The 24,954-nt window shown below is 43.2% G+C and overlaps 1 protein-coding gene across 16 annotated transcripts in view; it reads left to right on the top strand.

Annotated features, from left to right (window-relative positions):
- LOC141257787 (uncharacterized) overlaps nt 1-24,954 on the top strand; it is a 1,010,546-nt gene that overhangs the window by 591,992 nt on the left and 393,600 nt on the right. For all 16 annotated transcript variants that reach the window (XR_012318105.1, XR_012318103.1, XR_012318104.1 and 13 more), the window contains one exon: nt 23,885-23,958. Coding sequence is in view for 4 of the 16 variants with exons in the window: in XM_073672778.1 (XP_073528879.1) it covers nt 23,885-23,958 (74 nt within the window). In the remaining 12 variants the exon portion in view is untranslated. The remainder of the gene's footprint in view (nt 1-23,884; nt 23,959-24,954) is intronic.

Genomic DNA, 24,954 nt, shown 5'->3' with positions numbered 1-24,954 from the left:
AACACCTAAGTGCCCAGGGTGGCAAGGTGCTGGACCAATATGTTAATTAATCAAAATGCATAGATATTATACACTGAATATATATAAAATGTAATATGAATAGTGAAGAGATCTAAAAGTACACTTTATTAACATTTCAACTAGACGTGTCCCACCTAGCTCGATTCACTAGTTTTGAGGGAGGCCACGCATGTCTATTTGGCACGTAACTGCATGTATGCAAACCGTACACTTGCGGATGCGTGACCTCTGGCTCTCACCACCGGCACCAGAGGATCCTGACAGTGGGCAATGCATTCACTGTAAGGATTCAGAAGTCTGCAGTGGCACAGAGTGACTGCTGACTTTTATCACAAACTTGGACAACCCCTTTAATACTCCTAACATAAATAAAAACATAGTAACCCTTAACTTGTCTGACAGCACAATACTTTTTTAATTTTAGCCATGTATTACATAATCTTAAAAGGTATCGATTGTTACATGTGTACAGATACAGAACCAATAACAGCACAAGAATACATCACGAGAACCACCATCAGTACAGAAACACATCACCTGGACCACCATCTGTACACAAATATGTCACCCGAACCACCATCAGTAGAGAAATGCATCAACAGAACCATAATCAGTACATGAATACATCAACAGAACCACCATCATTACAGTACATGGTACATCACCAAGCTTAGTACAGCAATAAATTGTAATGTCAGGTCAGCCACATACACAATTGTATAACATGAACCTACAACTCCCAGTATGTCCTTAATAGTGTTGAGCCACCCCCGTAGTGTTCGAGTTCGGTTCGGTTCGTCGAACACCCGTGTGTTCGCCGAACTGTTCGTCGAACTGTTCGTCGAACACCTTCGAACACCGTTAAAACCAATGGCAGGCAAACAAAAACACATAGAAACACATAGAAAACACCTTCAAAGGTGTCCAAAAGCTGACAAACTGCTCAGAAGACACAACTAACACATGGAAAAGTGACAAGTACATATAGTCATGCGAAAAGAAAAGAGGTGGAGGAGTAAAAGGAGGGGGAGACACAGATATAGGCATGTCATGCCCTTCTAAAATCCAAAAAGTGAGAAGCCGACACGTTCAGTCCGCTCCTGCCCGTGCCACCTCCGCGTCGCCTGGTTTGTGCCAGAGCCGCGGTGAACCCTGACGGCCAACCCCCCTCTCCCAATACTGGTGCCTGTCCGCTGGTGGGTCGAGCGAGCCCCCCTGTGGTGGAGGCAGCTCTAAGCTTTTTAATTTAAATTGTCTCTCTAATTTGAATGAATACACTTTAAATCCATTTACAAGGATCTATTGGAGGGCAAGTCTCATGCCAGCAGCCGCGTAATTCCAGCTCCAGTAGCGTCCACTAAAGCTGCTGCAGTTAAAAAGCTTTTATAAGGATCGAGCTCGGCTGTCCACCGCAAGGCATCCTACTGCCAGTCCCAGCCCCTATGCCTTGGGGTGCCTCCTGATGCTCTTCACTGAGTATCCCGTGGTCCCGAAGCATTTCCTTTGAAAAAATTAAGTGTCCAAACTACAGGTTAAAAATTTGTAATTAGATACTCTCGTTGGATGCTGAGAAAGCATTCCATAGAGTCTCCTGGCACGCCATATATGATTCTCTTAAAAAGCTTGGGGTAGGGGTCTAGGGGACTCTTTTATAGCCAAAATCACGGCCCTGTATCGCAATACGTCACCTAGGCTGAAGATAAATGGAACTGTAGCACCCTGAGGGCTCGGTTGCTACAGAGGTATTGCACCTCACCCAGAGGTGTGATATCTCACTCTCAGGTAAGGATGTAGTGTGGATCAGGACCCGACACCTGCATGCATTACACCACATTGCCGTGGGGCAGGGCGACCAATATGCCCCTGAGATGGGCACGACAGTCCCTGTCCCTGGCTGGAGTGGGGGGAGGGAACACTGAGGAAGGGGAACCCTGTAGTGCAGGAGCAGGGAGGAAGCAGTTCCTGGGTGCATTGAGAAGGGAGTATAAAAGGTGGGCACCATCTTAGTTCAGTGCAGAGAAGTCTGAGCAGAAGTGGCAGGGAGCAGGGGCTCTGCATGAGCTCTGCTCCGGAGGCGGGCCTAGTAACAGAGGCCCAGGCCTGGAAGAGGGAGAAGGAAGGAAGAGGAGCGGAGAAGCTCCAGGAACGAGGAACGAAGGGATCCCAGGGGTGCGGACGGGCGAGTCGCCACCGCACGCCCGAATCCACCTGCGTGGAGGGGTCAGGCCAAAGGGGGAGACCGGTCCCCGAAACTAGTGGAGGCAGGAAACGACCCTCAGCTAGAAACAGGAGGCTGTGACATTTTATGTGGCGCAGCCCCTCGCTACACCCGCTAGGAAGGCACCACATAGGGTCAGGGAAACTGGCGCCAAGTTTACCAAGAGGAGGCCCGAGGCAGCCGGACAGAAGGGTTGGTAAGAAAGGCCAGACAAAGGACACACAAAGGGGGTCCTGTGAAGCGCTCCAAAGTTATCTGGGAGTTGTCTGAGCCCCTCACCTGGTGAGCACAGTACGACGTGGGCAGCCGTTACCTGCAGACGTGGTCTGGATAATAAGAACTGTGAGTAAAGGCCCTGGACTGCATCACTGACTCCGTGTCGTTACTGCTGCTGCCCTGCACCATCACCCCCATCCTCCTCATACACTGCCCTGAGGCTATACTCCTCCCGTGGGGAGTTATGCTACGCTCTGCTGCACCCACAACACCAGCCTCAGCGGTCTGCCCTGGAGCGGCGGTTCACTCTGACCGCAATCCACGGGTGGCGTAGTCGGACATTTAAACATCAAAACCCCATAAATAGTTCCGCCACTGGTTTGACCGCCCTGAGCCACGGAACCGGGTCGCCGCCACGAAGACTACAACCACCAGCATCCACCAAAAAGGGTCCGGCTCCGGGTGTCCCAAGGCCCAGGGGGTGCGTCAGAACATTTTCATCACCTTTCACAATCACCAATGGGACAAGGCAGGGATGTCCTCTGTCCCCTCTCTTATACATCCTAGTGACGGAGCACCTGCTCTCATCAATTCGCCATAACCCCAATATTAGGTGGATTGAGGTGGGAGGCACCGAGTACAAGTGCTCTCTATTTGCTGATGATGTCCTAGTATATATCACTCAATCACATATATCCATCCCTGCTGTTATGGCTGAAATAGATCACTTTGTTACATGGTAAAATTTTAAAATCAATGCAGCGAAGTCTGAGGCCCTCGATGTCTCCCTCCCCAAATCCATATAGGATTCCATCCAGTCCAACTTTCCCTTTGCCTGGCCCTCACAGGGTATCAAATACTTAGGAATTCCTATTCATAGAGACCTCTCCCATCTATGTTATCTTAATTTTGGGCCCTTTATTGAACAATTCCATACAGACCACGGTTGGCAAGTTAGAACTGTAAGATTCACTACGTGAACCACTGGTGTTTTGTAGAAAAGCACATGTACACTGCGTTCCAAATTATTATGCAAAAAGTGTTTAGGAGTGATAAGGGAAGAATTTGTTTGTTTGTCAGTTAAACTCATTGATGGTGATGTGTGTCAGGGCTCTTTATATCACTGTAAGCAATTGCAGACACCTGTGCTAATTAGTTTGGCAGGTGTGTCCAATGAAAGGCAAGACTACTTAAGAAGGCTCTCTCACATTATTAAGCAGCCTACATTTTCTGCCAAAATGGGAAAGAAAAAGGATGTGTCGGCTGCTGAGAAGCAACAAATTGTGGAGTGTTTAGGTCAAGGCATGACTACAATCAACATTGTGCGATGATCAGGATGAAGTGTCTTGGCAATCAAGAAGTATGTAGCTGATTCACAGTACACACGTGTGCGTGCTGATAAGGGCAAATTGAGGACTCTTTCCTACAGGCAATTACGTCAGGTTAAAAGAGCAGCGGAAAGAAAGCCTTGTCATAGCAGCAGACAAGTTTTTGAAGCTGCTGGTGCCTCCAACGTCCCCCGAACAACAAGATGCAGGGTCCTTCAGAGGTTTGCAGCTGTGCATACGCCATCCTGTCGACCTCCTCTATCCACTTCACACAAGCAGAAACGGCTCCAGTGGGCCAAACATTACATGAAGACTGATTTCAAAACTGTTTTGTTCACGGATGAGTGCCGTGCAGCGCTCGATGGTCCAGATGGATGGAGTGGAGGATGGCTGGTTGATGGACACCCCACGCAAACACGGCTACAGCGCCAACAAGGAGCAGGTGGAGTAATGTTTTGGGCTGGAATCATGGGGAGAGAGATTGTCGGCCCCTTTAGGATCCCTGAAGGCGCTAAAGATGAACTCCATAATGTATGTGGATTTTCTCAAACAGCACTTCCTGCCATGGTTCAAGAAGAAGAACCGTGTATTTCACAGCAAGATCATTTTTCTGCATGATAATGCACCATCTCATGCTGCACATAAAACATCTGCATCTCTGGCTGATATGGGCATAAAAGGGGACAAACTTATGGTGTGACCCCCATGCTCCCCTGACCTCTACCCCATTCAGAACCTTTGGAGCATCATTAAAAGGAGTGTCTATGATGGCGGGAGGCAGTTCACATCTAAGCAACAGCTCTGGGAGGGTATTCTGTCCTCATGCAAAACAATTGAAGCAGAAACCATCCAAAACCTGACAAATTCAATGGACGAGAGAGTTCAGAAGCTCCTTTCGAACAAGGGGTCCTATGTGAAAATGTAACATCACCTACAATAAAGTTTTGAGTTGAAAACTGTTTGATTTCAGTTTCTAACAACCTGCTAATGCTTATAATTTCAAAAATGACCATTTTTTTGGTCTTTATTAAAATGAAAAGGTTGATCGAAAAGTTTGGGGGATCTAAGAGTGTGGCAACCCAGTAGTCATGATTACTTCGAATTCTGACAATATGAGGGTCATGCTGCAGGTAGTGCAGCAAGAAGGCACTTATGTGTCTTGCGCATCTCGGAGCCCCAAAATTATTTTCCGGGCTAGATGCAGCTAAAAATTATTTTTAATTTTAAATCTGGTGGAGCTTATTATAGATGGCCTAATAGGATCAGTGCTGCACACTGCTACAAAGCCCAAATTATTTTCCAGTCAAGATACAGATAAACATGATTAGTAATTTGAAAGCTTAAAACGGTTGGTAGGGTGATTTTAACCAATCATCAAGCTTTTACTCTCCCCAGGATGACACAGGGGTAGAAAAGTCGTTTCGGATCCATGATTTGTTCATCTTTATGAACGTGAGTCTGTCTACATTATCAGTGGAGAGCCGCGTGCGCTTATCTGTCAGCACACCACCAGCAGCGCTGAACACACGTTCAGACAGAACGCTGGCTGCGGGGCATGACAAGATCTCCAAGGCGTAAGTGGCTAGCTCCGGACATTTATCCAGATTGGAAGCCCAAAAAGAGCAAGGGTCCAGTGACACAGTCGTGGCTTCAATGTTTACTTGGAGATACTCCTGTACCATCGTCTCTAGGCGTTGACTATGTGTCAGACTTCTTGTCTCCTGTGGCCTTGCAAAGGATGGGCTAAAAAAGTGGTGAAATGATTCCGCAAAATTGATGTTACCAGCAGATACTGTGGTTCTGTTACGGTTTGAGTGCTGAACACTTGACGGTCCCACGGTTGGCAAGTTGGAACTGTGAGATTCACTACGTGCACCACTGGTATTTTGTGGAAAAGCACATGTAAGATTCTGCAACAGTCTCTGCTGATACTCCTGCATGCGTGCATCCCTTTCTATGGCAGGAATAATTTCTGCAAATTTACTTTTGTACCGGGGATCTAACAGTGTGGCAACCCAGTAGTCAGGATTATTTCTAATTCTCACAATTCGAGGGTCATGTTGCAGGTAGTGCAGCAAGAAGGCACTCATGTGTGTTGCGCATCCAGGAGCACCAAGTCCCTGTTGTGTTGGTGGCGAGGTAACAATCATGCTTCCTTCCTCTGTCCTCTCCCCCCAACCTCGCACAACAGAAATGTGATCAAGGTCTCCCTCATCTGATGAGTCTTCCATCAGTTCGTCCTCCACTTCTTCCTGGGCTCCTGCACCTTCCTCACTAGTTTGGCTGCTACCATGCGCCCTGGTAAAACCATCTCCCCCACCCTCACATGCCTGCCGCCTTGGTGCTGCCGACCGTCTGGACCTTGCAGATGTTAGCCCTTCCGCATACAACTCCTCCTCCTCTACTTCCTCCACCTCCTCTTGTGCCACCACCTGACTCCGAATTCTGTTCAACATGTGCTCCAGCATGTAAATCACCGGAATAGTCATGCTGATAATGGCATCGTCAGCACTAAACATCTTCGTCGCCATTTCAAAACTGTGCAGAAGGGTGCATAGGTCCCTGATCTGAGACCACTCCTCCAGCGTGATTTGCCCCACCTCTGAATCTCGTTGGCCCAGGCTATACGTCAGAACGTATTGCACCAGGGCTTGTCGGTGCTGCCACAGTCGCTGCAACATGTGCAGAGTTGAATTCCACCGGGTAGGCACATCGCATTTTAGCCGGTGAAGTGGCAGGCCCAACGACTTCTGTAGAGATGTAAGTCGCTGAGCTGCGGGATGCGAACGGCGGAAGTGAGCACACAGCGACCGTGCCCTCTGCAGAAGGCCATCTAGTCTGGGATAGTGGGCTAAAAATTGCTGGACAACCAGGTTCAACACGTGAGCCATACAAGGCACGTGTGTGACATTGCCCCGGCGAAGGGCCGCACCCAGGTTTGCAGCATTGTCGCACACGGCCTTCCCTGGTTTCAGGTCCAGTGGAGACAACCATTCATGAAATTGGTTCTCCAGAGCTGACCACAACTCCTCAGCTGTGTGACTCACATTTCCCAGACATTTCAAAGTAAAAACCGCCTGATGACGTTGAGCCCTACTGCCAGCATAGTAAGGAGGTGTGCAGGATCCCTTCTGCGCAGTTAGAAAGCTTGTGGCATGACCAGACAGGCTTTGGGTGCAGGTGGAAGACCGAGAGGAGGTTGAGGAGGCAGAAGCAGTGGAGGAACTTTGACATAAAGAGGATTGACGCACAACTCGTGGGGACGGCAAGACATGGACAGCAGCCCCTTGTCCTGCTGTCACCATAGTTACCCAGTGCCCAGTCAGCGACATGTAACGCCCCTGTCCATGCCTACTCGTCCAAGTGTCTGTGGTGAAATGCACCCTGTCACACACAGAGTTTCTCAAAGAAGCGGTGATGTTGTGTGCGACATGCTGGTGGAGCGCAGGCACACCTTTCTTTGAGAAGTAGTGCCGACTGGGCATCTGGTACTGGGGCACTGCGACGGACATAAGGTCTCGAAAATCCTCTGTGTCCACCAGGCGGAAAGGCAGCATTTCTGTAGCCAAGAGCTTGCAGATGGTGAAATTCAACCTCTTAGCTTTCTCATGGCTAGGAGGAAATGGTCTTTTACTTGTCCACATCTGAGGGACCGAGGGCTGGCTATTGTGCTTAGACGGGGTTGATAAGGGTGTCCCCGGCAAACTGCCGGTCTGTGAGGAAGATGCAGGCGGACATGTTAGGTTGCCTTGATCCAAAGGTGGTGCTATCGATGTCGGACAGCGCTCAACACCAGCTGGTGTTACCACCTCCAAAGAAAATGATGACCTGCCAATCACGCTGGCTGTTTCGGGTAAAGAGGTGGCAGGTCTGCGCCCCAAAACAGGTGTGACTGCTGTCCCCCCAGTCACAGAGGATGAAGAGGCCGCGGATGCACAAGATATGGCAGACGGTGGTTGGCCCGGCCGGCTAGGCCGCATTGTAGCACACTGAGCTTCCCACTGCAACTTATGCTTCATGTCCATGTGCCGGTTCATGCATGAAGTACTCAAACTATGTATTTTTTGGCCTCTACTTAGCTTTTGCTGACAAATGTTACAGATAACACGAGTTGGGTCATCTTTATCGATCTGAAAAAATACCCAGGCTATGCAAGGCTTAGCACCCATGCGACCTGAAGAGCCACCACGACTTGTGGTGAGAGGCAGAGTTGTGTTTGAGGATGCAGTTGTTGACGTGCTTCCAGTACTACGTCTCTGTCCAGGAAGGCGCAACCTGACCTCGTCGTCACTAGCATCTTCCTCCACCTCCTCTGCTGACCTCATCTCTTGGCTGACTGTGGGTTGACAGTAAGTGGGATCTCCAACCTCATCATCATCACCCTGTGTGTTATCACACCCGTCGTCCTCAGAGCCAACCTGTTCCTGCCCTGACAAAAAACTAAAGTTGTCGCTCCAATCAGGTATTTGAGTCTTATCATCGTCTTCCTCATTGTCTCCACCAACAGGAGTTACAGTTTGGGAATGAGGGTCTACATTATGGTCAGAACCTTCTGCGTCTGGTCCTGGATCCGACTCATAAAGATTCTGGGCATCAGTACAGATCATTTCCTCGTCTGGATTCACAGAAGCGCTGGAGTCGACCTCTGATTCCCAGGCTATAGTATGAGTAAACAGCTCTGCAGACTCAACCATCTGTTCTACCTCATACTCAGACGGGCAGCTGGAGATTTGGGAGCTGTGAGGAAGCAAGTGAGATTTGGGTGACACCTTTGAGGACTGGAGTATTTGTGATGTTGAAGTTGATGTGGAGGAGAGCCCACTTAAAGGAGCACTTGATATCCGTTGAAGCACCTGCTGTTTTTGTGCCTCATCTGGAATTTGTAGCGATTGGCGTGGCCGTAAGAAAGGGATCTTATCACATTGTCCGCTAAAAGAAGTAGACATTTTAGTTTGGCTGGAAGATGGTCTTTCTTCTGCAGATGTTACTGTTGCTTTAACACCTACCCCACGGACACAACCTTTTTTCCCCTTCCCAACACGCCTATTCCCCTTTCCACCAGCAGCAGGCCTTTTTCCACTCATTTTGGTGGTTAACTAATTCACAACTCTGGAGTTGTTTGCACAAAAAAACAATGGATGGTAACCGAGCAGAGCTGAGTGGCCAAACTGTGGTATTAGGCCAAAACTATTGGCTGGGTTAGATGCAGAAAAAAATTATATTCAATTTGCAACCTGATGGATGTCAGTATAGATGGACTAATACAACAAGTCCCACACACAGCTAGAAGCCCAATATTTTTTCAGAGGTAGATGCAGAAAAAAATATATTCAGTTTGCAACCTGATGGAGGTCAGTATAGATGGACTAATACAACAAGTCCCACACACAGCTAGAAGCCCAATATTTTTTCAGAGGTAGATGCAGAAAAAAATATATTCAGTTTGCAACCTGATGGAGGTCAGTATAGATGGACTAATACAACAAGTCCCACACACAGCTAGAAGCCCAATATTTTTTCAGAGGTACTGTAGATGCAGATAAAAATTATTTTGAATTTGCAACCTGATGGAGGTCAGTATAGATGGACTAATAGAGAAAGTCCGACACACTGCTAGAAGGCCAAATATTTTTTCAGAGCTAGATGCAGAAAAAAATTATATTCAGTTTGCAACCTGATGGAGGTCTGTATAGATGGATTAATAGAACAAGACCCACACACAGCTAGAAGCCCAATATTTTTTCAGAGGTAGATGCAGAAAAAAATATATTCAGTTTGCAACCTGATGGAGGTCAGTATAGATGGACTAATACAACAAGTCCCACACACAGCTAGAAGCCCAAATATTTTTTCAGAGATACTGTAGATGCAGATAAAAATTATTTTGAATTTGCAACCTGATGGAGGTCAGTATAGATGGACTAATAGAGAAAGTCCGACACACTGCTAGAAGGCCAAATATTTTTTCAGAGGTACTGTAGATGCAGATAAAAATTATTTTTAATTTGCAACCTGATGGAGGTCAGTATAGACGGACTAATAGAGAAAGTCCGACACACTACTAGAAGGCCAAATATTTTTTCAGAGCTAGATGCAGAAAAAAATTATATTCAGTTTGCAACCTGATGGAGGTCAGTATAGATGGACTAATACAACAAGTCCCACACACAGCTAGAAGCCCAATATTTTTTCAGAGGTAGATGCAGAAAAAAATATATTCAGTTTGCAACCTGATGGAGGTCAGTATAGATGGACTAATACAACAAGTCCCACACACAGCTAGAAGCCCAATATTTTTTCAGAGGTACTGTAGATGCAGATAAAAATTATTTTGAATTTGCAACCTGATGGAGGTCAGTATAGATGGACTAATAGAGAAAGTCCGACACACTGCTAGAAGGCCAAATATTTCTTCAGAGCTAGATGCAGAAAAAAATTATATTCAGTTTGCAACCTGATGGAGGTCTGTATAGATGGATTAATAGAACAAGACCCACACACAGCTAGAAGCCCAATATTTTTTCAGAGGTAGATGCAGAAAAAAATATATTCAGTTTGCAACCTGATGGAGGTCAGTATAGATGGACTAATACAACAAGTCCCACACACAGCTAGAAGCCCAAATATTTTTTCAGAGGTACTGTAGATGCAGATAAAAATTATTTTGAATTTGCAACCTGATGGAGGTCAGTATAGATGGACTAATAGAGAAAGTCCGACACACTGCTAGAAGGCCAAATATTTTTTCAGAGGTACTGTAGATGCAGATAAAAATTATTTTTAATTTGCAACCTGATGGAGGTCAGTATAGATGGACTAATAGAGAAAGTCCGACACACTACTAGAAGGCCAAATATTTTTTCAGAGCTAGATGCAGAAAAAAATTATATTCAGTTTGCAACCTGATGGAGGTCAGTATAGATGGACTAATACAACAAGTCCCACACACAGCTAGAAGCCCAATATTTTTTCAGAGGTAGATGCAGAAAAAAATATATTCAGTTTGCAACCTGATGGAGGTCAGTATAGATGGACTAATACAACAAGTCCCACACACAGCTAGAAGCCCAATATTTTTTCAGAGGTACTGTAGATGCAGATAAAAATTATTTTGAATTTGCAACCTGATGGAGGTCAGTATAGATGGACTAATAGAGAAAGTCCGACACACTGCTAGAAGGCCAAATATTTTTTCAGAGCTAGATGCAGAAAAAAATTATATTCAGTTTGCAACCTGATGGAGGTCTGTATAGATGGATTAATAGAACAAGACCCACACACAGCTAGAAGCCCAATATTTTTTCAGAGGTAGATGCAGAAAAAAATATATTCAGTTTGCAACCTGATGGAGGTCAGTATAGATGGACTAATAGAGAAAGTCCGACACACTGCTAGAAGGCCACATATTTTTTCAGAGCTAGATGCAGAAAAAAATTAGATTCAGTTTGCAACCTGATGGAGGTCAGTATAGATGGACTAATAGAATGATGCTATGCCCAAAAGATTTTACTTCACTAGGTGCAGTAAAAAAAATTGGTATTCTATACACAGGTGGTATATCTTGCAACACAGATAGGCTACTCCACTGACTAACACACTCTGCAATAGGCCAAAAAGGATTAGCTTTGCTAGATTCAGCCAAATGCTGTGAAAAAAACTTGCACAGCACTGGCACAGACCTGCCTGGCAAAAACTGATAGCAACTGATGTAACCTAGTCCTGAAAAGGACTCCAATTACAATTAGTCTTTACTCCCACAACCTATCTATTTAAGAGCACAGACCTGCCTGATAAAAGTCGTAGGAAATGCTGTAACCTAGTCCTTAAAAGGACTGCAATCACAACTATTCCCTACTCCCAAGCTATCTGTATATTTGTGCGAAAATTGGCTTGAAATTAACAAGGTATAGCGCACACAGCAACAGCGGTGCCGTCAAACACGCAGCTGCAGCAGTGAGAAAATGGTGGCGACGTGGAAAATGGCTTGGTCTTATAGGGCAAGGACATGTGACATACACTGCCAATGACACATGCCCTTGCTTGTGTGAAAAAAAGCACTTCGCTCCGTGTGTGCGCTGCTTTTAGGCTGACAGATTGCACCTCCCCACTGTAAATGCGGGAAAGAGAAAAAAAAATGGAGATCTTCATTGTTCCTGCAGAGATCCATCCCCTGCCCCTCCCCCCACCCCGCTCTACACTCAAACTGCGTATTAACATTAATTTTCATCATTACTGAGAAAAAATCCAGTTATGATTTTGGTGCACGAACAGTTATCGAACATAACCTCGAACAGCCGAATTTTTCTCAAATTGTTCGTGTTCGCCGAACGGCTCGAACACCGCCCAAAACAGCTCAAATTTGAGATTGGCGAACAGTTCGAGTAGAACAACGCTCATCTCTAGCCAAGAGCTTGCAGATGGTGAAATTCAACCTCTTAGCTTTCTCATGGCTAGGAGGAAATGATCTTTTACTTGTCCACATCTGAGGGACCGAGGGCTGGCTATTGTGCTTAGACGGGGTTGATAAGGGTGTCCCCGGCAAACTGCCGGTCTGTGAGGAAGATGCAGGCGGACATGTTAGGTTGCCTTGATCCAAAGGTGGTGCTATCGATGTCTGACAGCGCTCAACACCAGCTGGTGTTACCACCTCCAAAGAAAATGATGACCTGCCAATCACGCTGGCTGTTGCGGGTAAAGAGGTGGCAGGTCTGCGCCCCAAAACAGGTGTGACTGCTGTCCCCCCAGTCACAGAGGATGAAGAGGCCGCGGATGCACAAGATATGGCAGACGGTGGTTGGCCCGGCCGGCTAGGCCGCATTGTAGCACACTGAGCTTCCCACTGCAACTTATTCTTCATGTCCATGTGCCGGTTCATGCATGAAGTACTCAAACTATGTATTTTTTGGCCTCTACTCAGCTTTTGCTGACAAATGTTACAGATAACACGAGTTGGGTCATCTTTATCGAGCTGAAAAAATGCCCAGGCTATGCAAGGCTTAGCACCCATGCGACCTGAAAAGCCACCACGACTTGTGGTGAGAGGCAGAGTTGTGTTTGAGGATGCAGTTGTTGACGTGCTTCCAGTACTACGTCTCTGTCCAGGAAGGCGCAACCTGACCTCGTCGTCACTAGCATCTTCCTCCACCTCCTCTGCTGACCTCATCTCTTGGCTGACTGTGGGTTGACAGTAAGTGGGATCTCCAACCTCATCATCATCACCCTGTGCGTTATCACACCCGTCGTCCTCAGAGCCAACCTGTTCCTGCCCTGACAAAAAACTAAAGTTGTCGCTCCAATCAGGTATTTGAGTCTTATCATCGTCTTCCTCATTGTCTCCACCAACAGGAGTTACAGTTTGGGAATGAGGGTCTACATTATGGTCAGAACCTTCTGCGTCTGGTCCTGGATCCGACTCATAAAGATTCTGGGCATCAGTACAGATCATTTCCTCGTCTGGATTCACAGAAGCGCTGGAGTCGACCTCTGATTCCCAGGCTATAGTATGAGTAAACAGCTCTGCAGACTCAACCATCTGTTCTACCTCATACTCAGACGGGCAGCTGGAGATTTGGGAGCTGTGAGGAAGCAAGTGCGATTGGGGTGACACCTTTGAGGACTGGAGTATTTGTGATGTTGAAGTTGATGTGGAGGAGAGCCCACTTAAAGGAGCACTTGATATCCGTTGAAGCACCTGCTGTTTTTGTGCCTCATCTGGAATTTGTAGCGATTGGCGTGGCCGTAAGAAAGGGATCTTATCACATTGTCCGCTAAAAGAAGTAGACATTTTAGTTTGGCTGGAAGATGGTCTTTCTTCTGCAGATGTTACTGTTGCTTTAACACCTACCCCACGGACACAACCTTTTTTCCCCTTCCCAACACGCCTATTCCCCTTTCCACCAGCAGCAGGCCTTTTTCCACTCATTTTGGTGGTTAACTAATTCACAACTCTGGAGTTGTTTGCACAAAAAAACAATGGATGGGAACCGAGCAGAGCTGAGTGGCCAAACTGTGGTATTAGGCCAAAACTATTGGCTGGGTTAGATGCAGAAAAAAATATATTCAATTTGCAACCTGATGGAGGTCAGTATAGATGGACTAATAGAACAAGTCCCACACACAGCTAGAAGCCCAAATATTTTTTCAGAGGTAGATGCAGAAAACATTTTTATTCAGTTTGCAACCTGATGGAGGTCTGTATAGATGCATTAATAGAACAAGTCCCACACACAGCTACAAGCCCAATATTTTTTCAGAGGTAGATGCAGAAAAAAAATATATTCAGTTTGCAACCTGATGGAGGTCAGTATAGATGGACTAATAGAGAAAGTCCCACACAATGCTAGAAGGCCAAATATTTTTTCAGAGCTAGATGCAGATAAAAATTATATTCAATTTGCAACCTGATGGAGGTCAGTATAGATGGACTAATAGAACAAGTCCCACACACAGCTAGAAGCCCAAATATTTTTTCAGAGGTACTGTAGATGCAGATAAAAATTATTTTTAATTTGCAACCTGATGGAGGTCAGTATAGATTGACTATTACAACAAGTCCCACACACAGCTAGAAGCCCAATATTTTTTCAGAGGTAGATGCAGAAAAAAATATATTCAGTTTGCAACCTGATGGAGGTCAGTATAGATGGACTAATAGAACAAGTCCCACACACAGCTAGAAGCCCAAATATTTTTTCAGAGGTAGATGCAGATAAAAATTATTTTTAATTTGCAACCTGATGGAGGTCAGTATAGATGGACTAATAGAGAAAGTCCCACACACTGCTAGAAGGCCAAATATTTTTTCAGAGCTAGATGCAGATAAAAATTATATTCAATTTGCAACCTGATGGAGGTCAGTATAGATGGACTAATAGAGAAAGTCCCACACACTGCTAGAAGGCCAAATATTTTTTCAGAGCTGGATGCAGATAAAAATTATATTCAATTTGCAACCTGATGGAGGTCAGTATAGATGGACTAATAGAACAAGTCCCACACACAGCTAGAAGCCCAAATATTTTTTCAGAGGTACTGTAGATGCAGATAAAAATTATTTTTAATTTGCAACCTGATGGAGGTCAGTATAGATGGACTAATACAACAAGTCCCACACACAGCTAGAAGCCCAATATTTTTTCAGAGGTAGATGCAGAAAAAAATATATTCAGTTTGCAACCTGATGGAGGTCAGTATAGATGGAGTAATAGAACAAGTCCCACACACAGCTAGAAGCCCAAATATATTTTCAGAGGTAGATGCAGATAAAAATTATTTTTAATTTGCAACCTGATGGAGGTCAGTATAGATGGACTAATAGAGAAAGTCCCACACACTGCTAGAAGGCCAATATTTTTTTCAGAGCTAGATGCAGATAAAAATTATATTTAATTTGCAACCTGATGGAGGTCAGTATAGATGGACTAATAGAGAAAGTCCCACACACTGCTAGAAGGCCAAATATTTTTTCAGCGCTAGATGCAGATAAAAATTATATTCAATTTGCAACCTGATGGAGGTCAGTATAGATGGACTAATAGAACAAGTCCCACACACAGCTAGAAGCCCAAATATTTTTTCAGAGGTACTGTAGATGCAGATAAAAATTATTTTTAATTTGCAACCTGATGGAGGTCAGTATAGATGGACTAATAGAGAAAGTCCCACACACTGCTAGAAGGCCAAATATTTTTTCAGAGCTAGATGCAGAAAAAAATTATATTCAGTTTGCAACCTGATGGAGGTCAGTATAGATGGACTAATAGAGAAAGTCCCACACACTGCTAGAAGGCCACATATTTTTTCAGAGGTAGATGCAGAAAAAAATATATTCAGTTTGCAACCTGATGGAGGTCTGTATAGATGGATTAATAGAACAAGTCCCACACACAGCTAGAAGCCCAATATTTTTTCAGAGGTAGATGCAGAAAAAAATATATTCAGTTTGCAACCTGATGGAGGTCAGTATAGATGGACTAATACAACAAGTCCCACACACAGCTAGAAGCCCAATATTTTTTCAGAGGTAGATGCAGAAAAAAATATATTCAGTTTGCAACCTGATGGAGGTCAGTATAGATGGACTAATACAACAAGTCCCACACACAGCTAGAAGCCCAATATTTTTTCAGAGGTAGATGCAGAAAAAAATATATTCAGTTTGCAACCTGATGGAGGTCTGTATAGATGGATTAATAGAACAAGTCCCACACACAGCTAGAAGCCCAATATTTTTTCAGAGGTAGATGCAGAAAAAAATATATTCAGTTTGCAACCTGATGGAGGTCAGTATAGATGGACTAATACAACAAGTCCCACACACAGCTAGAAGCCCAATATTTTTTCAGATGTAGATGCAGAAAAAAATATATTCAGTTTGCAACCTGATGGAGGTCAGTATAGATGGACTAATACAACAAGTCCCACACACAGCTAGAAGCCCAATATTTTTTCAGAGCTAGATGCAGGAAAAAATTATATTCAATTTGCAACCTGATGGAGGTCAGTATAGATGGACTAATAGAATGATGCTATGCCCAAAAGATTTTACTTCACTAGGTGCAGTAAAAAAATTGGTATTCTATACACAGTTGGTATATCTTGCAACACAGATAGGCTACTCCACTGACTAACACACTCTGCAATAGGCCAAAAAGGATTAGCTTTGCTAGATTCAGCCAAATGCTGTGAAAAAAACTTGCACAGCACTGGCACAGACCTGCCTGGCAAAAACTGATAGGAACTGATGTAACCTAGTCCTGAAAAGGACTCCAATTACAATTAGTCTTTACTCCCACAATCTATCTATTTAAGAGCACAGACCTGCCTGATAAAAGTCGTAGGAAATGGAGATGGATTAATAGAACAAGTCCCACACACAGCTATAAGCCCAATATTTTTTCAGATGTAGATGCAGAAAAAAATATATTCAGTTTGCAACCTGATGGAGGTCAGTATAGATGGACTAATACAACAAGTCCCACACACAGCTAGAAGCCCAATATTTTTTCAGAGCTAGATGCAGGAAAAAATTATATTCAATTTGCAACCTGATGGAGGTCAGTATAGATGGACTAATAGAATGATGCTATGCCCAAAAGATTTTACTTCACTAGGTGCAGTAAAAAAATTGGTATTCTATACACAGTTGGTATATCTTGCAACACAGATAGGCTACTCCACTGACTAACACACTCTGCAATAGGCCAAAAAGGATTAGCTTTGCTAGATTCAGCCAAATGCTGTGAAAAAAACTTGCACAGCACTGGCACAGACCTGCCTGGCAAAAACTGATAGGAACTGATGTAACCTAGTCCTGAAAAGGACTCCAATTACAATTAGTCTTTACTCCCACAATCTATCTATTTAAGAGCACAGACCTGCCTGATAAAAGTCGTAGGAAATGCTGTAACCTAGTCCTTAAAAGGACTGCAATCACAACTATTCCCTACTCCCAAGCTATCTGTAGATTTGTGCGAAAATTGGCTTGAAATTAACAAGGTATAGCGCACACAGCAACAGCGGTGCCGTCTAACACGCAGCTGCAGCAGTGAGAAAATGGCGGCGACGGGGAAAATGGCTTGGTCTTATAGGGCAAGGACATGTGACATACACTGCCAATGACACATGCCCTTGCTTGTGTGAAAAAAAGCACTTCACTCCGTGTGTGCGCTGCTGATAGGCTGACAGATTGCACCTCCCCACTGTAAATGCGGGAAAGAGAAAAAAAAAATGGAGATCTTCATTGTTCCTGCAGAGATCCATCCCCTGCCCCTCCCCCCACCCCGCTGTACACTCAAACTGCGTATTAACATTAATTTTCATCATTACTGAGAAAAAATCCAGTTATGATTTTGGTGCACGAACAGTTATCGAACATAACCTCGAACAGACGAATTTTTCTCAAATTGTTCGTGTTCGCCGAACGGCTCGAACACCGCCCAAAACAGCTCGAATTTGAGATTGGCGAACAGTTCGAGTAGAACAACGCTCATCTCTAGTCCTTAATAATGGTAAGGTGGTAAAGGGAGTTGTTCTTAACAGCCATCAGAATGTGGACCATACAGGAACCACAGGATTGATGAGATGCAGGCAGTTTCACAAATAAACATTTCTATCCAGGTACCTTATACACAACGTTGTCTCTGATTGGAGTTATTCTTTTTCTTTTCTTCATCTTCATCTTGTCCAGACGACATGATGACTTTTCTCATCCACAGCTCATCTCTGCAGACTTGTATTTTCTCTGGTCTTCTGCAGAGCATCCTGACCTGGTGCCCTTAAAAATAGCAGTGTCATTATAATGCTCCTGAAAAAAATCTGCACTATGCTGTGTCCATGAATAAATAATTATCCCTCACTGAGCTCCCAGCACAAAATATGGTGCCACACTGTCCTTCTTATGGTTCATTCCCTCCGGAATGCCCCTCCTTTTCATACTGTGCCACCTCTTTACACTATCCTCTCACACTGTGTCCCCCCCTATAGTGTCCAGTTGCTATACTGTGCCCCCATCATACTCCCCCTCCTCGGCATACTGTCCCCTAATTGCTGTTCTTTCACACTGTGCCCCCCCATGCTTCCTCCTCTCTATACTGCTCCTCACACTACCCAGTCTCTACTATGTGTCCCCCACCCTGTCCCCACACACTTTTCCCCTCAATAGTCTCTTAACATATTTTCCCCCTTGCTCTTCATACTGCCTCCTCACACATTTCCCTCCCTCACTCTCCATACTGTCTCCCCATACATTTCCACTCCCCATACTGTTTCCGCACCCATTCCCCCCACTCCTCATACTGTTTCCTTACATATTCCACACTACACAAACTATATCCTCACAGGTCCCCCTTTCTCCCCATACTGCCATACTATCTCCTCACAGGTCCCCCTCGCTCCCCATACTGTGTCTGCATGAATCCCCCACCCCCTCCTCATACTGTGTTTGCGCACCAGTCCCCCCACTTCCCTTACTGTGTCCACACCACTTCCCCCTCCTCATTCTGTGTTCACAGCAATCTCCCCACTCCTCATACTGTGCTCACACCAATCCCTCCCTCGCTCCTCATACTTTGCTTGCACAAATACCTCCCTGTCTCCTAATACTGTGGCTGCACCAATGCCCCCCCTGCTCCTTATACTGTGTCTGCACAATCCCCTGCACTCCTCATACTGTCTGCATTAATTACTCCACTCTTCATAGTGTGTCTGCAACACTCCTTACAGTGTTTCAGCACAAATCCCCCCTTACTCCTCATACTGAGTCCGCACCAATCCCACACCACCCTCCTCAGTGTGTCAACACCAATCCCTTGAACCCCCCTCCTCAGTGTATCTACACGAATGCACACCCTTCTCCATATAGTGTGTCCGCACCAATCCCCACACCCCCACTCCTTATAGTGTGTCCGCACCAATCTCCCCACCCCCTTTCCTTATAGTGTATCAGCACCAATAACCACACCCCCACTCCATATACAGTGTCCGCACCAATACTGGGTCTGTCTTGCTCCTCATGTAGCCTTAAATTCCCCCCATCCAGACCCCCATTACAATAAATCTTCAGTCTCTTCAGCTCCAGGTGAGAGCTTACCGGACCAACGTTCACCGCGTCTCTGCGACTCTGGGGATAACCTGGTCATACTGTTGATATCGTCCTGACCCAGAAGTACTGGCATTCAGAGCTTCAATTTAACTAGTGTCTAAGAGATGCAAGTACAATTGATTACTTCTCTGAGCTGGCTGTCATCTTGACAGCCGACACAGAGAGTGGCTGACTCCCACTCCGAGGGGCTGCAAAATGCAGCTGCTGGGGAGACACGTTGGTCTGTTGCATCAGGCAGCCCAATGGCGTCCCCCTGCCAGCTGTGCCTGGGGTAAACACCCCACTCATACCCCCAAAGATATGCTCCTGTCTAGAGGTATTGACTGTGACTGGGCTGCTACTCCTCTATCTATGACAACGGTAGTTAAGCTTTAAAGGGAATCTGTCCCCAGGTTCTTGCTACCCATTGAAGAGTAATATAATGTAAGGGCAGAGACAGAGACTCTGATTCCAGTAATGCATCACTTACTGGGCTGCTTGTTGTATTTTTTTTTATAAAATCACTATTTTACCTGCTGCTGATCCACCACTTCTCTGAATGCTGAGCTTTTTTTATAACCCTGCCCACACCATTAATTGGCAGCTTTCTGTGTATACTGTGCATAGGAAGAAAGCTGTGAACTATTGCTGGAGGCGAGGTTTTACAGAGCTCATGAATATGGACTACATGGTAGCAATTATGCTAGTCCTCTAGTAATAATCTCCTGCTGATGAGAGTGATTTTATCAAAACTGCAGCAAGTTGTCCAGAGAGTGACATTTTTCTTTGTCTCTACATTATGCTGCTCTCAAATTAGGTGGCAAAAACCTGGTGACAGATTCGCTTTAATTTCCAACTTTCCTCCCCATCAATCTAATGGCATTATCCATGCCCATCATTACACTGTATTTGCACACCATGGAAACAGCTATAGCTTTTAGTTGAGCCAGAGACTGATTTTGCATTTGTTTGTTCTGTTTTACTCTGTAAGTCATGCAAATATAGATCCTTTTATAAATCAACCTCTCCTTGCACATGATCCAGTATAGTATTTAAATGGTAGAGAGGAAGGTTCGACAGGCAGGTTTAAGTTAAAAAAACGGTTAACTTCTTAAAAGAAAATCAATCGCCAGTTTTTTTGCCACCTAATCTGAGAGCAGCATAATGTAAAAACCCTGATTCCTGGGTGGGGCCATATACCACTCAGTATTCAAAAAACTGATAGATCTGTAGCAGATAAAGTGATTTTATCCAAACTGCAGCAAGCAGCCCAGTAAGTGATACATCACCGGGATCAGGGTCTCTGCCCCTATACCATGATGCTCTCAAATGGAGAAGCAAAGCCTGATAACAGATTCCCTGTAACCCCTTCCTAAAACATAATGTATTGGTATATCATATTTTGCTGGTACTTCCCACAAATTGACTTACCAGTACATCATGGCAATTATGCGAATACTGGAGCTGTGCCCACACAATTTCAGCAAGAAGAGGGTGGCCGAGCTCTTGATGTAACAGCCAGCCTGGCTGTTTAACACTAAATGCAACAATCAATAGCGAAGGATGTGAGAGGGAGAGGGCTCCCTCTCTTACCACATCAGCTGATAATAGTCATAGCAATTGGAGGTCAAATAATGACCTACAGATTTGTCAGCTAACAAGTCATGTTAGACCATGTAAGCAGAGGCATTCGGTCATTGTCAAAATGATAGATCTAATGCATTGCAATACACGTGTATTGCAGTGCATTAGACTAGTGATCAGTGAAATAAAAGCTAAAGTCCCATAGAGAAACTAAGTAAAAAAGAAAAACAAGTAAAGAAAAATTGTAAAAATATAAAAAACACGAAATAAACAATGAAAAAGATTGTGAAAAAAACATAATGACAATAAATACACATTTATGTAAAACAAAAATAGACAAAAAAAAAGTACACATATTTGGTATCCCTCTGTCCGGAACAACCTGACCTATAAAACTCACACTATTTAACCTTTAGAGTGAACTCAATAAATAAATAAATATGTGGCAAAAACTATATTTTTTCACTTTTTCACTACACTGGCGATAAAACCCCTGAATAAAATGCGATCAAAAAGTTAATTAAGTATGTTAATAAAAATGGTATCTCTGAAGGCGTCATTTTATCCTTCAGAAAAATGCCCCTGATGAGCTCAGTCAAGAGAAAAATAAAAAAGCTATAGCTCCCAGAATATGACGATGCAATAACAATTTTTTACAATAATTTTTTTTTAATTGTGTAAAAGCAGAGAATCATAAAAAATTAGATAAATGTAGTCTCGCTGTAATCATGCTGTTCCAAAGAATAAAATTGTCTTACCTTTTTTCCTACACTGTGAATGGCGTAAAAAAATTTGACTCACATGACAGTCAGCAAAAAAATAGAAAAATAATGGCTTTCAAAATATGGTGATGCAAAAAACTTTTTTTTATACTCATAGATGTATTCATCGAGAGAGAGAGTTTCCAAAATAGGGTCACATGTAGCAAGTTTCTGCTGTTTCGGTATCTCAGAGTCTCTCCTAACGTAATATGGCATCTGCAACCTATTCTTGCAAAAATTGTGCTCCAAAAGTTAAATTGTGCTCTTCCCCTTCCATTTGCTCAAATGTAGTTTTCAATCACATATAGTATATCAGCGTACTAAGGAGAAATTGCACAACAAATTATATGTTACATTTTCTCCTGTTACCCTTGTGAAAATGAAAAATGTAGGGCTAAAGCGACATTTTCATGTAAAAAACTGTAACATTTAATTTTTACAACCCAATATTATGAAATTCTCAGAAACATCAGTGGGTTCAAGTTGCTCATCACTCCTCTAGATGAATTCATTGCGGAATTTACTTTCCAAAATGTAATATCTTGGTGATGCTGTTTTGGCACCCTGGGGGCTCAGCTGATGTGATATGGCGTCTGCAATCCATTTCAGCTAAGTTTGTAATCCAAACATCAAATAGCACTCCTTCCCTTCCAGGCCTTGACGTATGCCCAAACTGTGGATTCCGACCACATGTGAGGTATTGGTGTACTCAGGAGAATATGTACCCCGCAATCTGTTGTGAAATTTCTCTTTAACCTTGTGAAAATTAGAAATTTTGAATTAAATTAACATTTTTTGGGAAAAAAATATTTAATTTTCATGACCCAATATTATAAAATTCTGTGAAGCTCCTGTAAGTACAAGATAGTAATCACACTCGTACATTAATTTTTTGAGGGGTGTAGTTTCCAAAATAGAGTCAATTGTGGGGGGGGTTATGCTATTTTGACATCTCGTGGGCTCTGCAAATACAACTTGGCTTCCACAATCTGTTCCAGCCAAATTTATTCTCCAAAAATCAAATGGCGCTCCTTCACTTGCACAAACAGTAGTTTACGGCCACACATGGGGTATCGGTGTACTCAGAAGAAATTACACAACAAATTGTGAAGTCTATATTTTCATTTTACCCTTGTGTAAATGAAAAAATGTGGGGATAAAGCAACAATTTTGGTAAAAAAAAATATATAATTTTTAATTTCTTTCTTCCAGTTTGCATTAATTCCTGTGAAGCACCTAAACGGTTAACAAACTTTCTAAATGCATTTTTTAATAAGTGAGAGGTGCAGATTTGAAAATGGGGTCTTGTTTGCAGGTTTTCTTAATATACTGTAGGCCCAAAAAGTGAAATAGTCCCTAAAAACAAGTTTTGAAAATTTTATTGAAAAAAATGAAAAATTGCTGCTAAACTTTTAACCCTTCCAACATCTTAGAAAAAAAAGATAATTTCAAAACTGTGGATGTAAAGTAGATATGTGATAAATGTTGAGTAGAAGTTTGGTTAATATTAAGTATTTTGTGTGGGATGACTATCTGTTTTACGGGTATAAAAATTCAAAGTTTAAAAATTGATACTTTTTCAAAATTTGTCACATTTTAGATATTTTCATAAATAAATACAAATCATATGAACCTAAATGTACTGCTATCATAAAGTACAACATGTCACAAAAATAAATTCTCACAATCATTGAAATATGTGGAACCATTCCAGAGATATTACTGCATAAAGTTACACTGGTCAGATTTGAAAAATTTGGCCAGGTCAGGAAGGTCAAAACTGGCTTGAGCGTTAAGGGGTTAAGAAGGCTTTGAACAAAATATTGTTGGACAATCTCTTTACTATCCTGATTCTAAACATCAATGTAGTGATCACAGTGTGGAATCAGAAGTGCTGACATTGTTTGGTCATGATGGTTGCACAAGCAAATGTACTTGTGGTTGAATATACTTTTAATTTATCATTTTGCTAAGATACCACAGGATGTTATACTGTGACATTAGGTGACATGTTGCATTACCAATCTGGAATTACACTGATAATCCCTTTATAGGGATTACACAAAAAGTCTTTTAAATCTCTCAGCAGAAACTAAACTTCATAAACTCCCCGGTGTTTTTCTGTTTTGATCTTGATGTTTAATTAAAGTTAACAATTTTTTTTTCTTCATTTCAGATCTAAGAACCCGGGAATTGCGTAGGATTATGGAACTAGCCAAACTCACAAGCAAGAGGAAGACTGAAAACAATGTAAGTCCAGGTTCATTGGCAAATCCCCTGTGGCTATGTCTAGCTGGGTTTAGCATATCCTTTTTACATATGCTTTTTTAATGGAATTACTGAAAATACTAGTTTGTGTGTCTTAACCTGCTTTGATGTTCCTAAATGTGCGACACGGGCAGGATCAAGCTGCTTGTGATGACCAATGCCTCGAGCCAAGTAATAAATTTAATCGACTGTGCTGTAATAAACTGAAATTAAGAGTAGTAAGTTTATCCAAGCTGTTAACTTCAGTTGACAGCACTTTTCAGCATTAACTGTCTTTTTCCGGCGAGAGACCATGAAAACAGTGTACTGGAAAGTATTGCTGAACATAATGATCAAGTGGAATATTAAAGATGCTGCATCTACTAAATGTTCCTCCTGTTCACACCCTTGGGTCACTTGATTTACAGAAAGCATTTTTAAGTGACACAATTGTTTGTAAAATAAACTATAAATGTATTTCATGAGAAAACCCATCTTACCGAGAATATGTGACAGACTGGCAGTTTCCCTCAGTATTTCAGTACATTTGGATGGCACAATATCTTAACTTGTTTAGATTAGGACATCTTTCCTTTCAAACACAACTTAATATACTTAGTAATATTCACATATTTTGAATTCTAGACCCATTTCACTTACAAAAACTGCTGAGAATACTATTTGCGAGTATGCGCACACTGAGTTTTTGTGAGCGGAAATGCTCTAAAATCTCCTCCAGAACACAAAACTCCTCAAAATGCTTGGAATTACCACTCCAAAACCTCAACAAAAAGACTCAGTGTGAATGTATCCTAATAATTTTATCTTCATACATAACCGCACTTTTAAGTCTCTAGAATTATTAATAAACCTTACAAAATGTGATTTCTGGTATAATAGCTTATAAAACATTTATAGTTTTTAATTAGTGACAAGAAAAGAAATAATAAGGTAACACCAGCTCACCACAAGAAAAGAAACATTGAAGTTAGTTGTCAT

This window comes from Phyllobates terribilis, unplaced genomic scaffold (assembly GCF_046119375.1).
Source record: "Phyllobates terribilis strain yellow unplaced genomic scaffold, ASM4611937v1 Scaffold_3__8_contigs__length_932513732, whole genome shotgun sequence".
NCBI lineage: Eukaryota > Metazoa > Chordata > Amphibia > Anura > Dendrobatidae > Phyllobates > Phyllobates terribilis.
The sequence above is the reverse complement of the archived record's forward strand: the minus strand, read 5'-3'. Positions and strand labels throughout refer to the sequence as shown.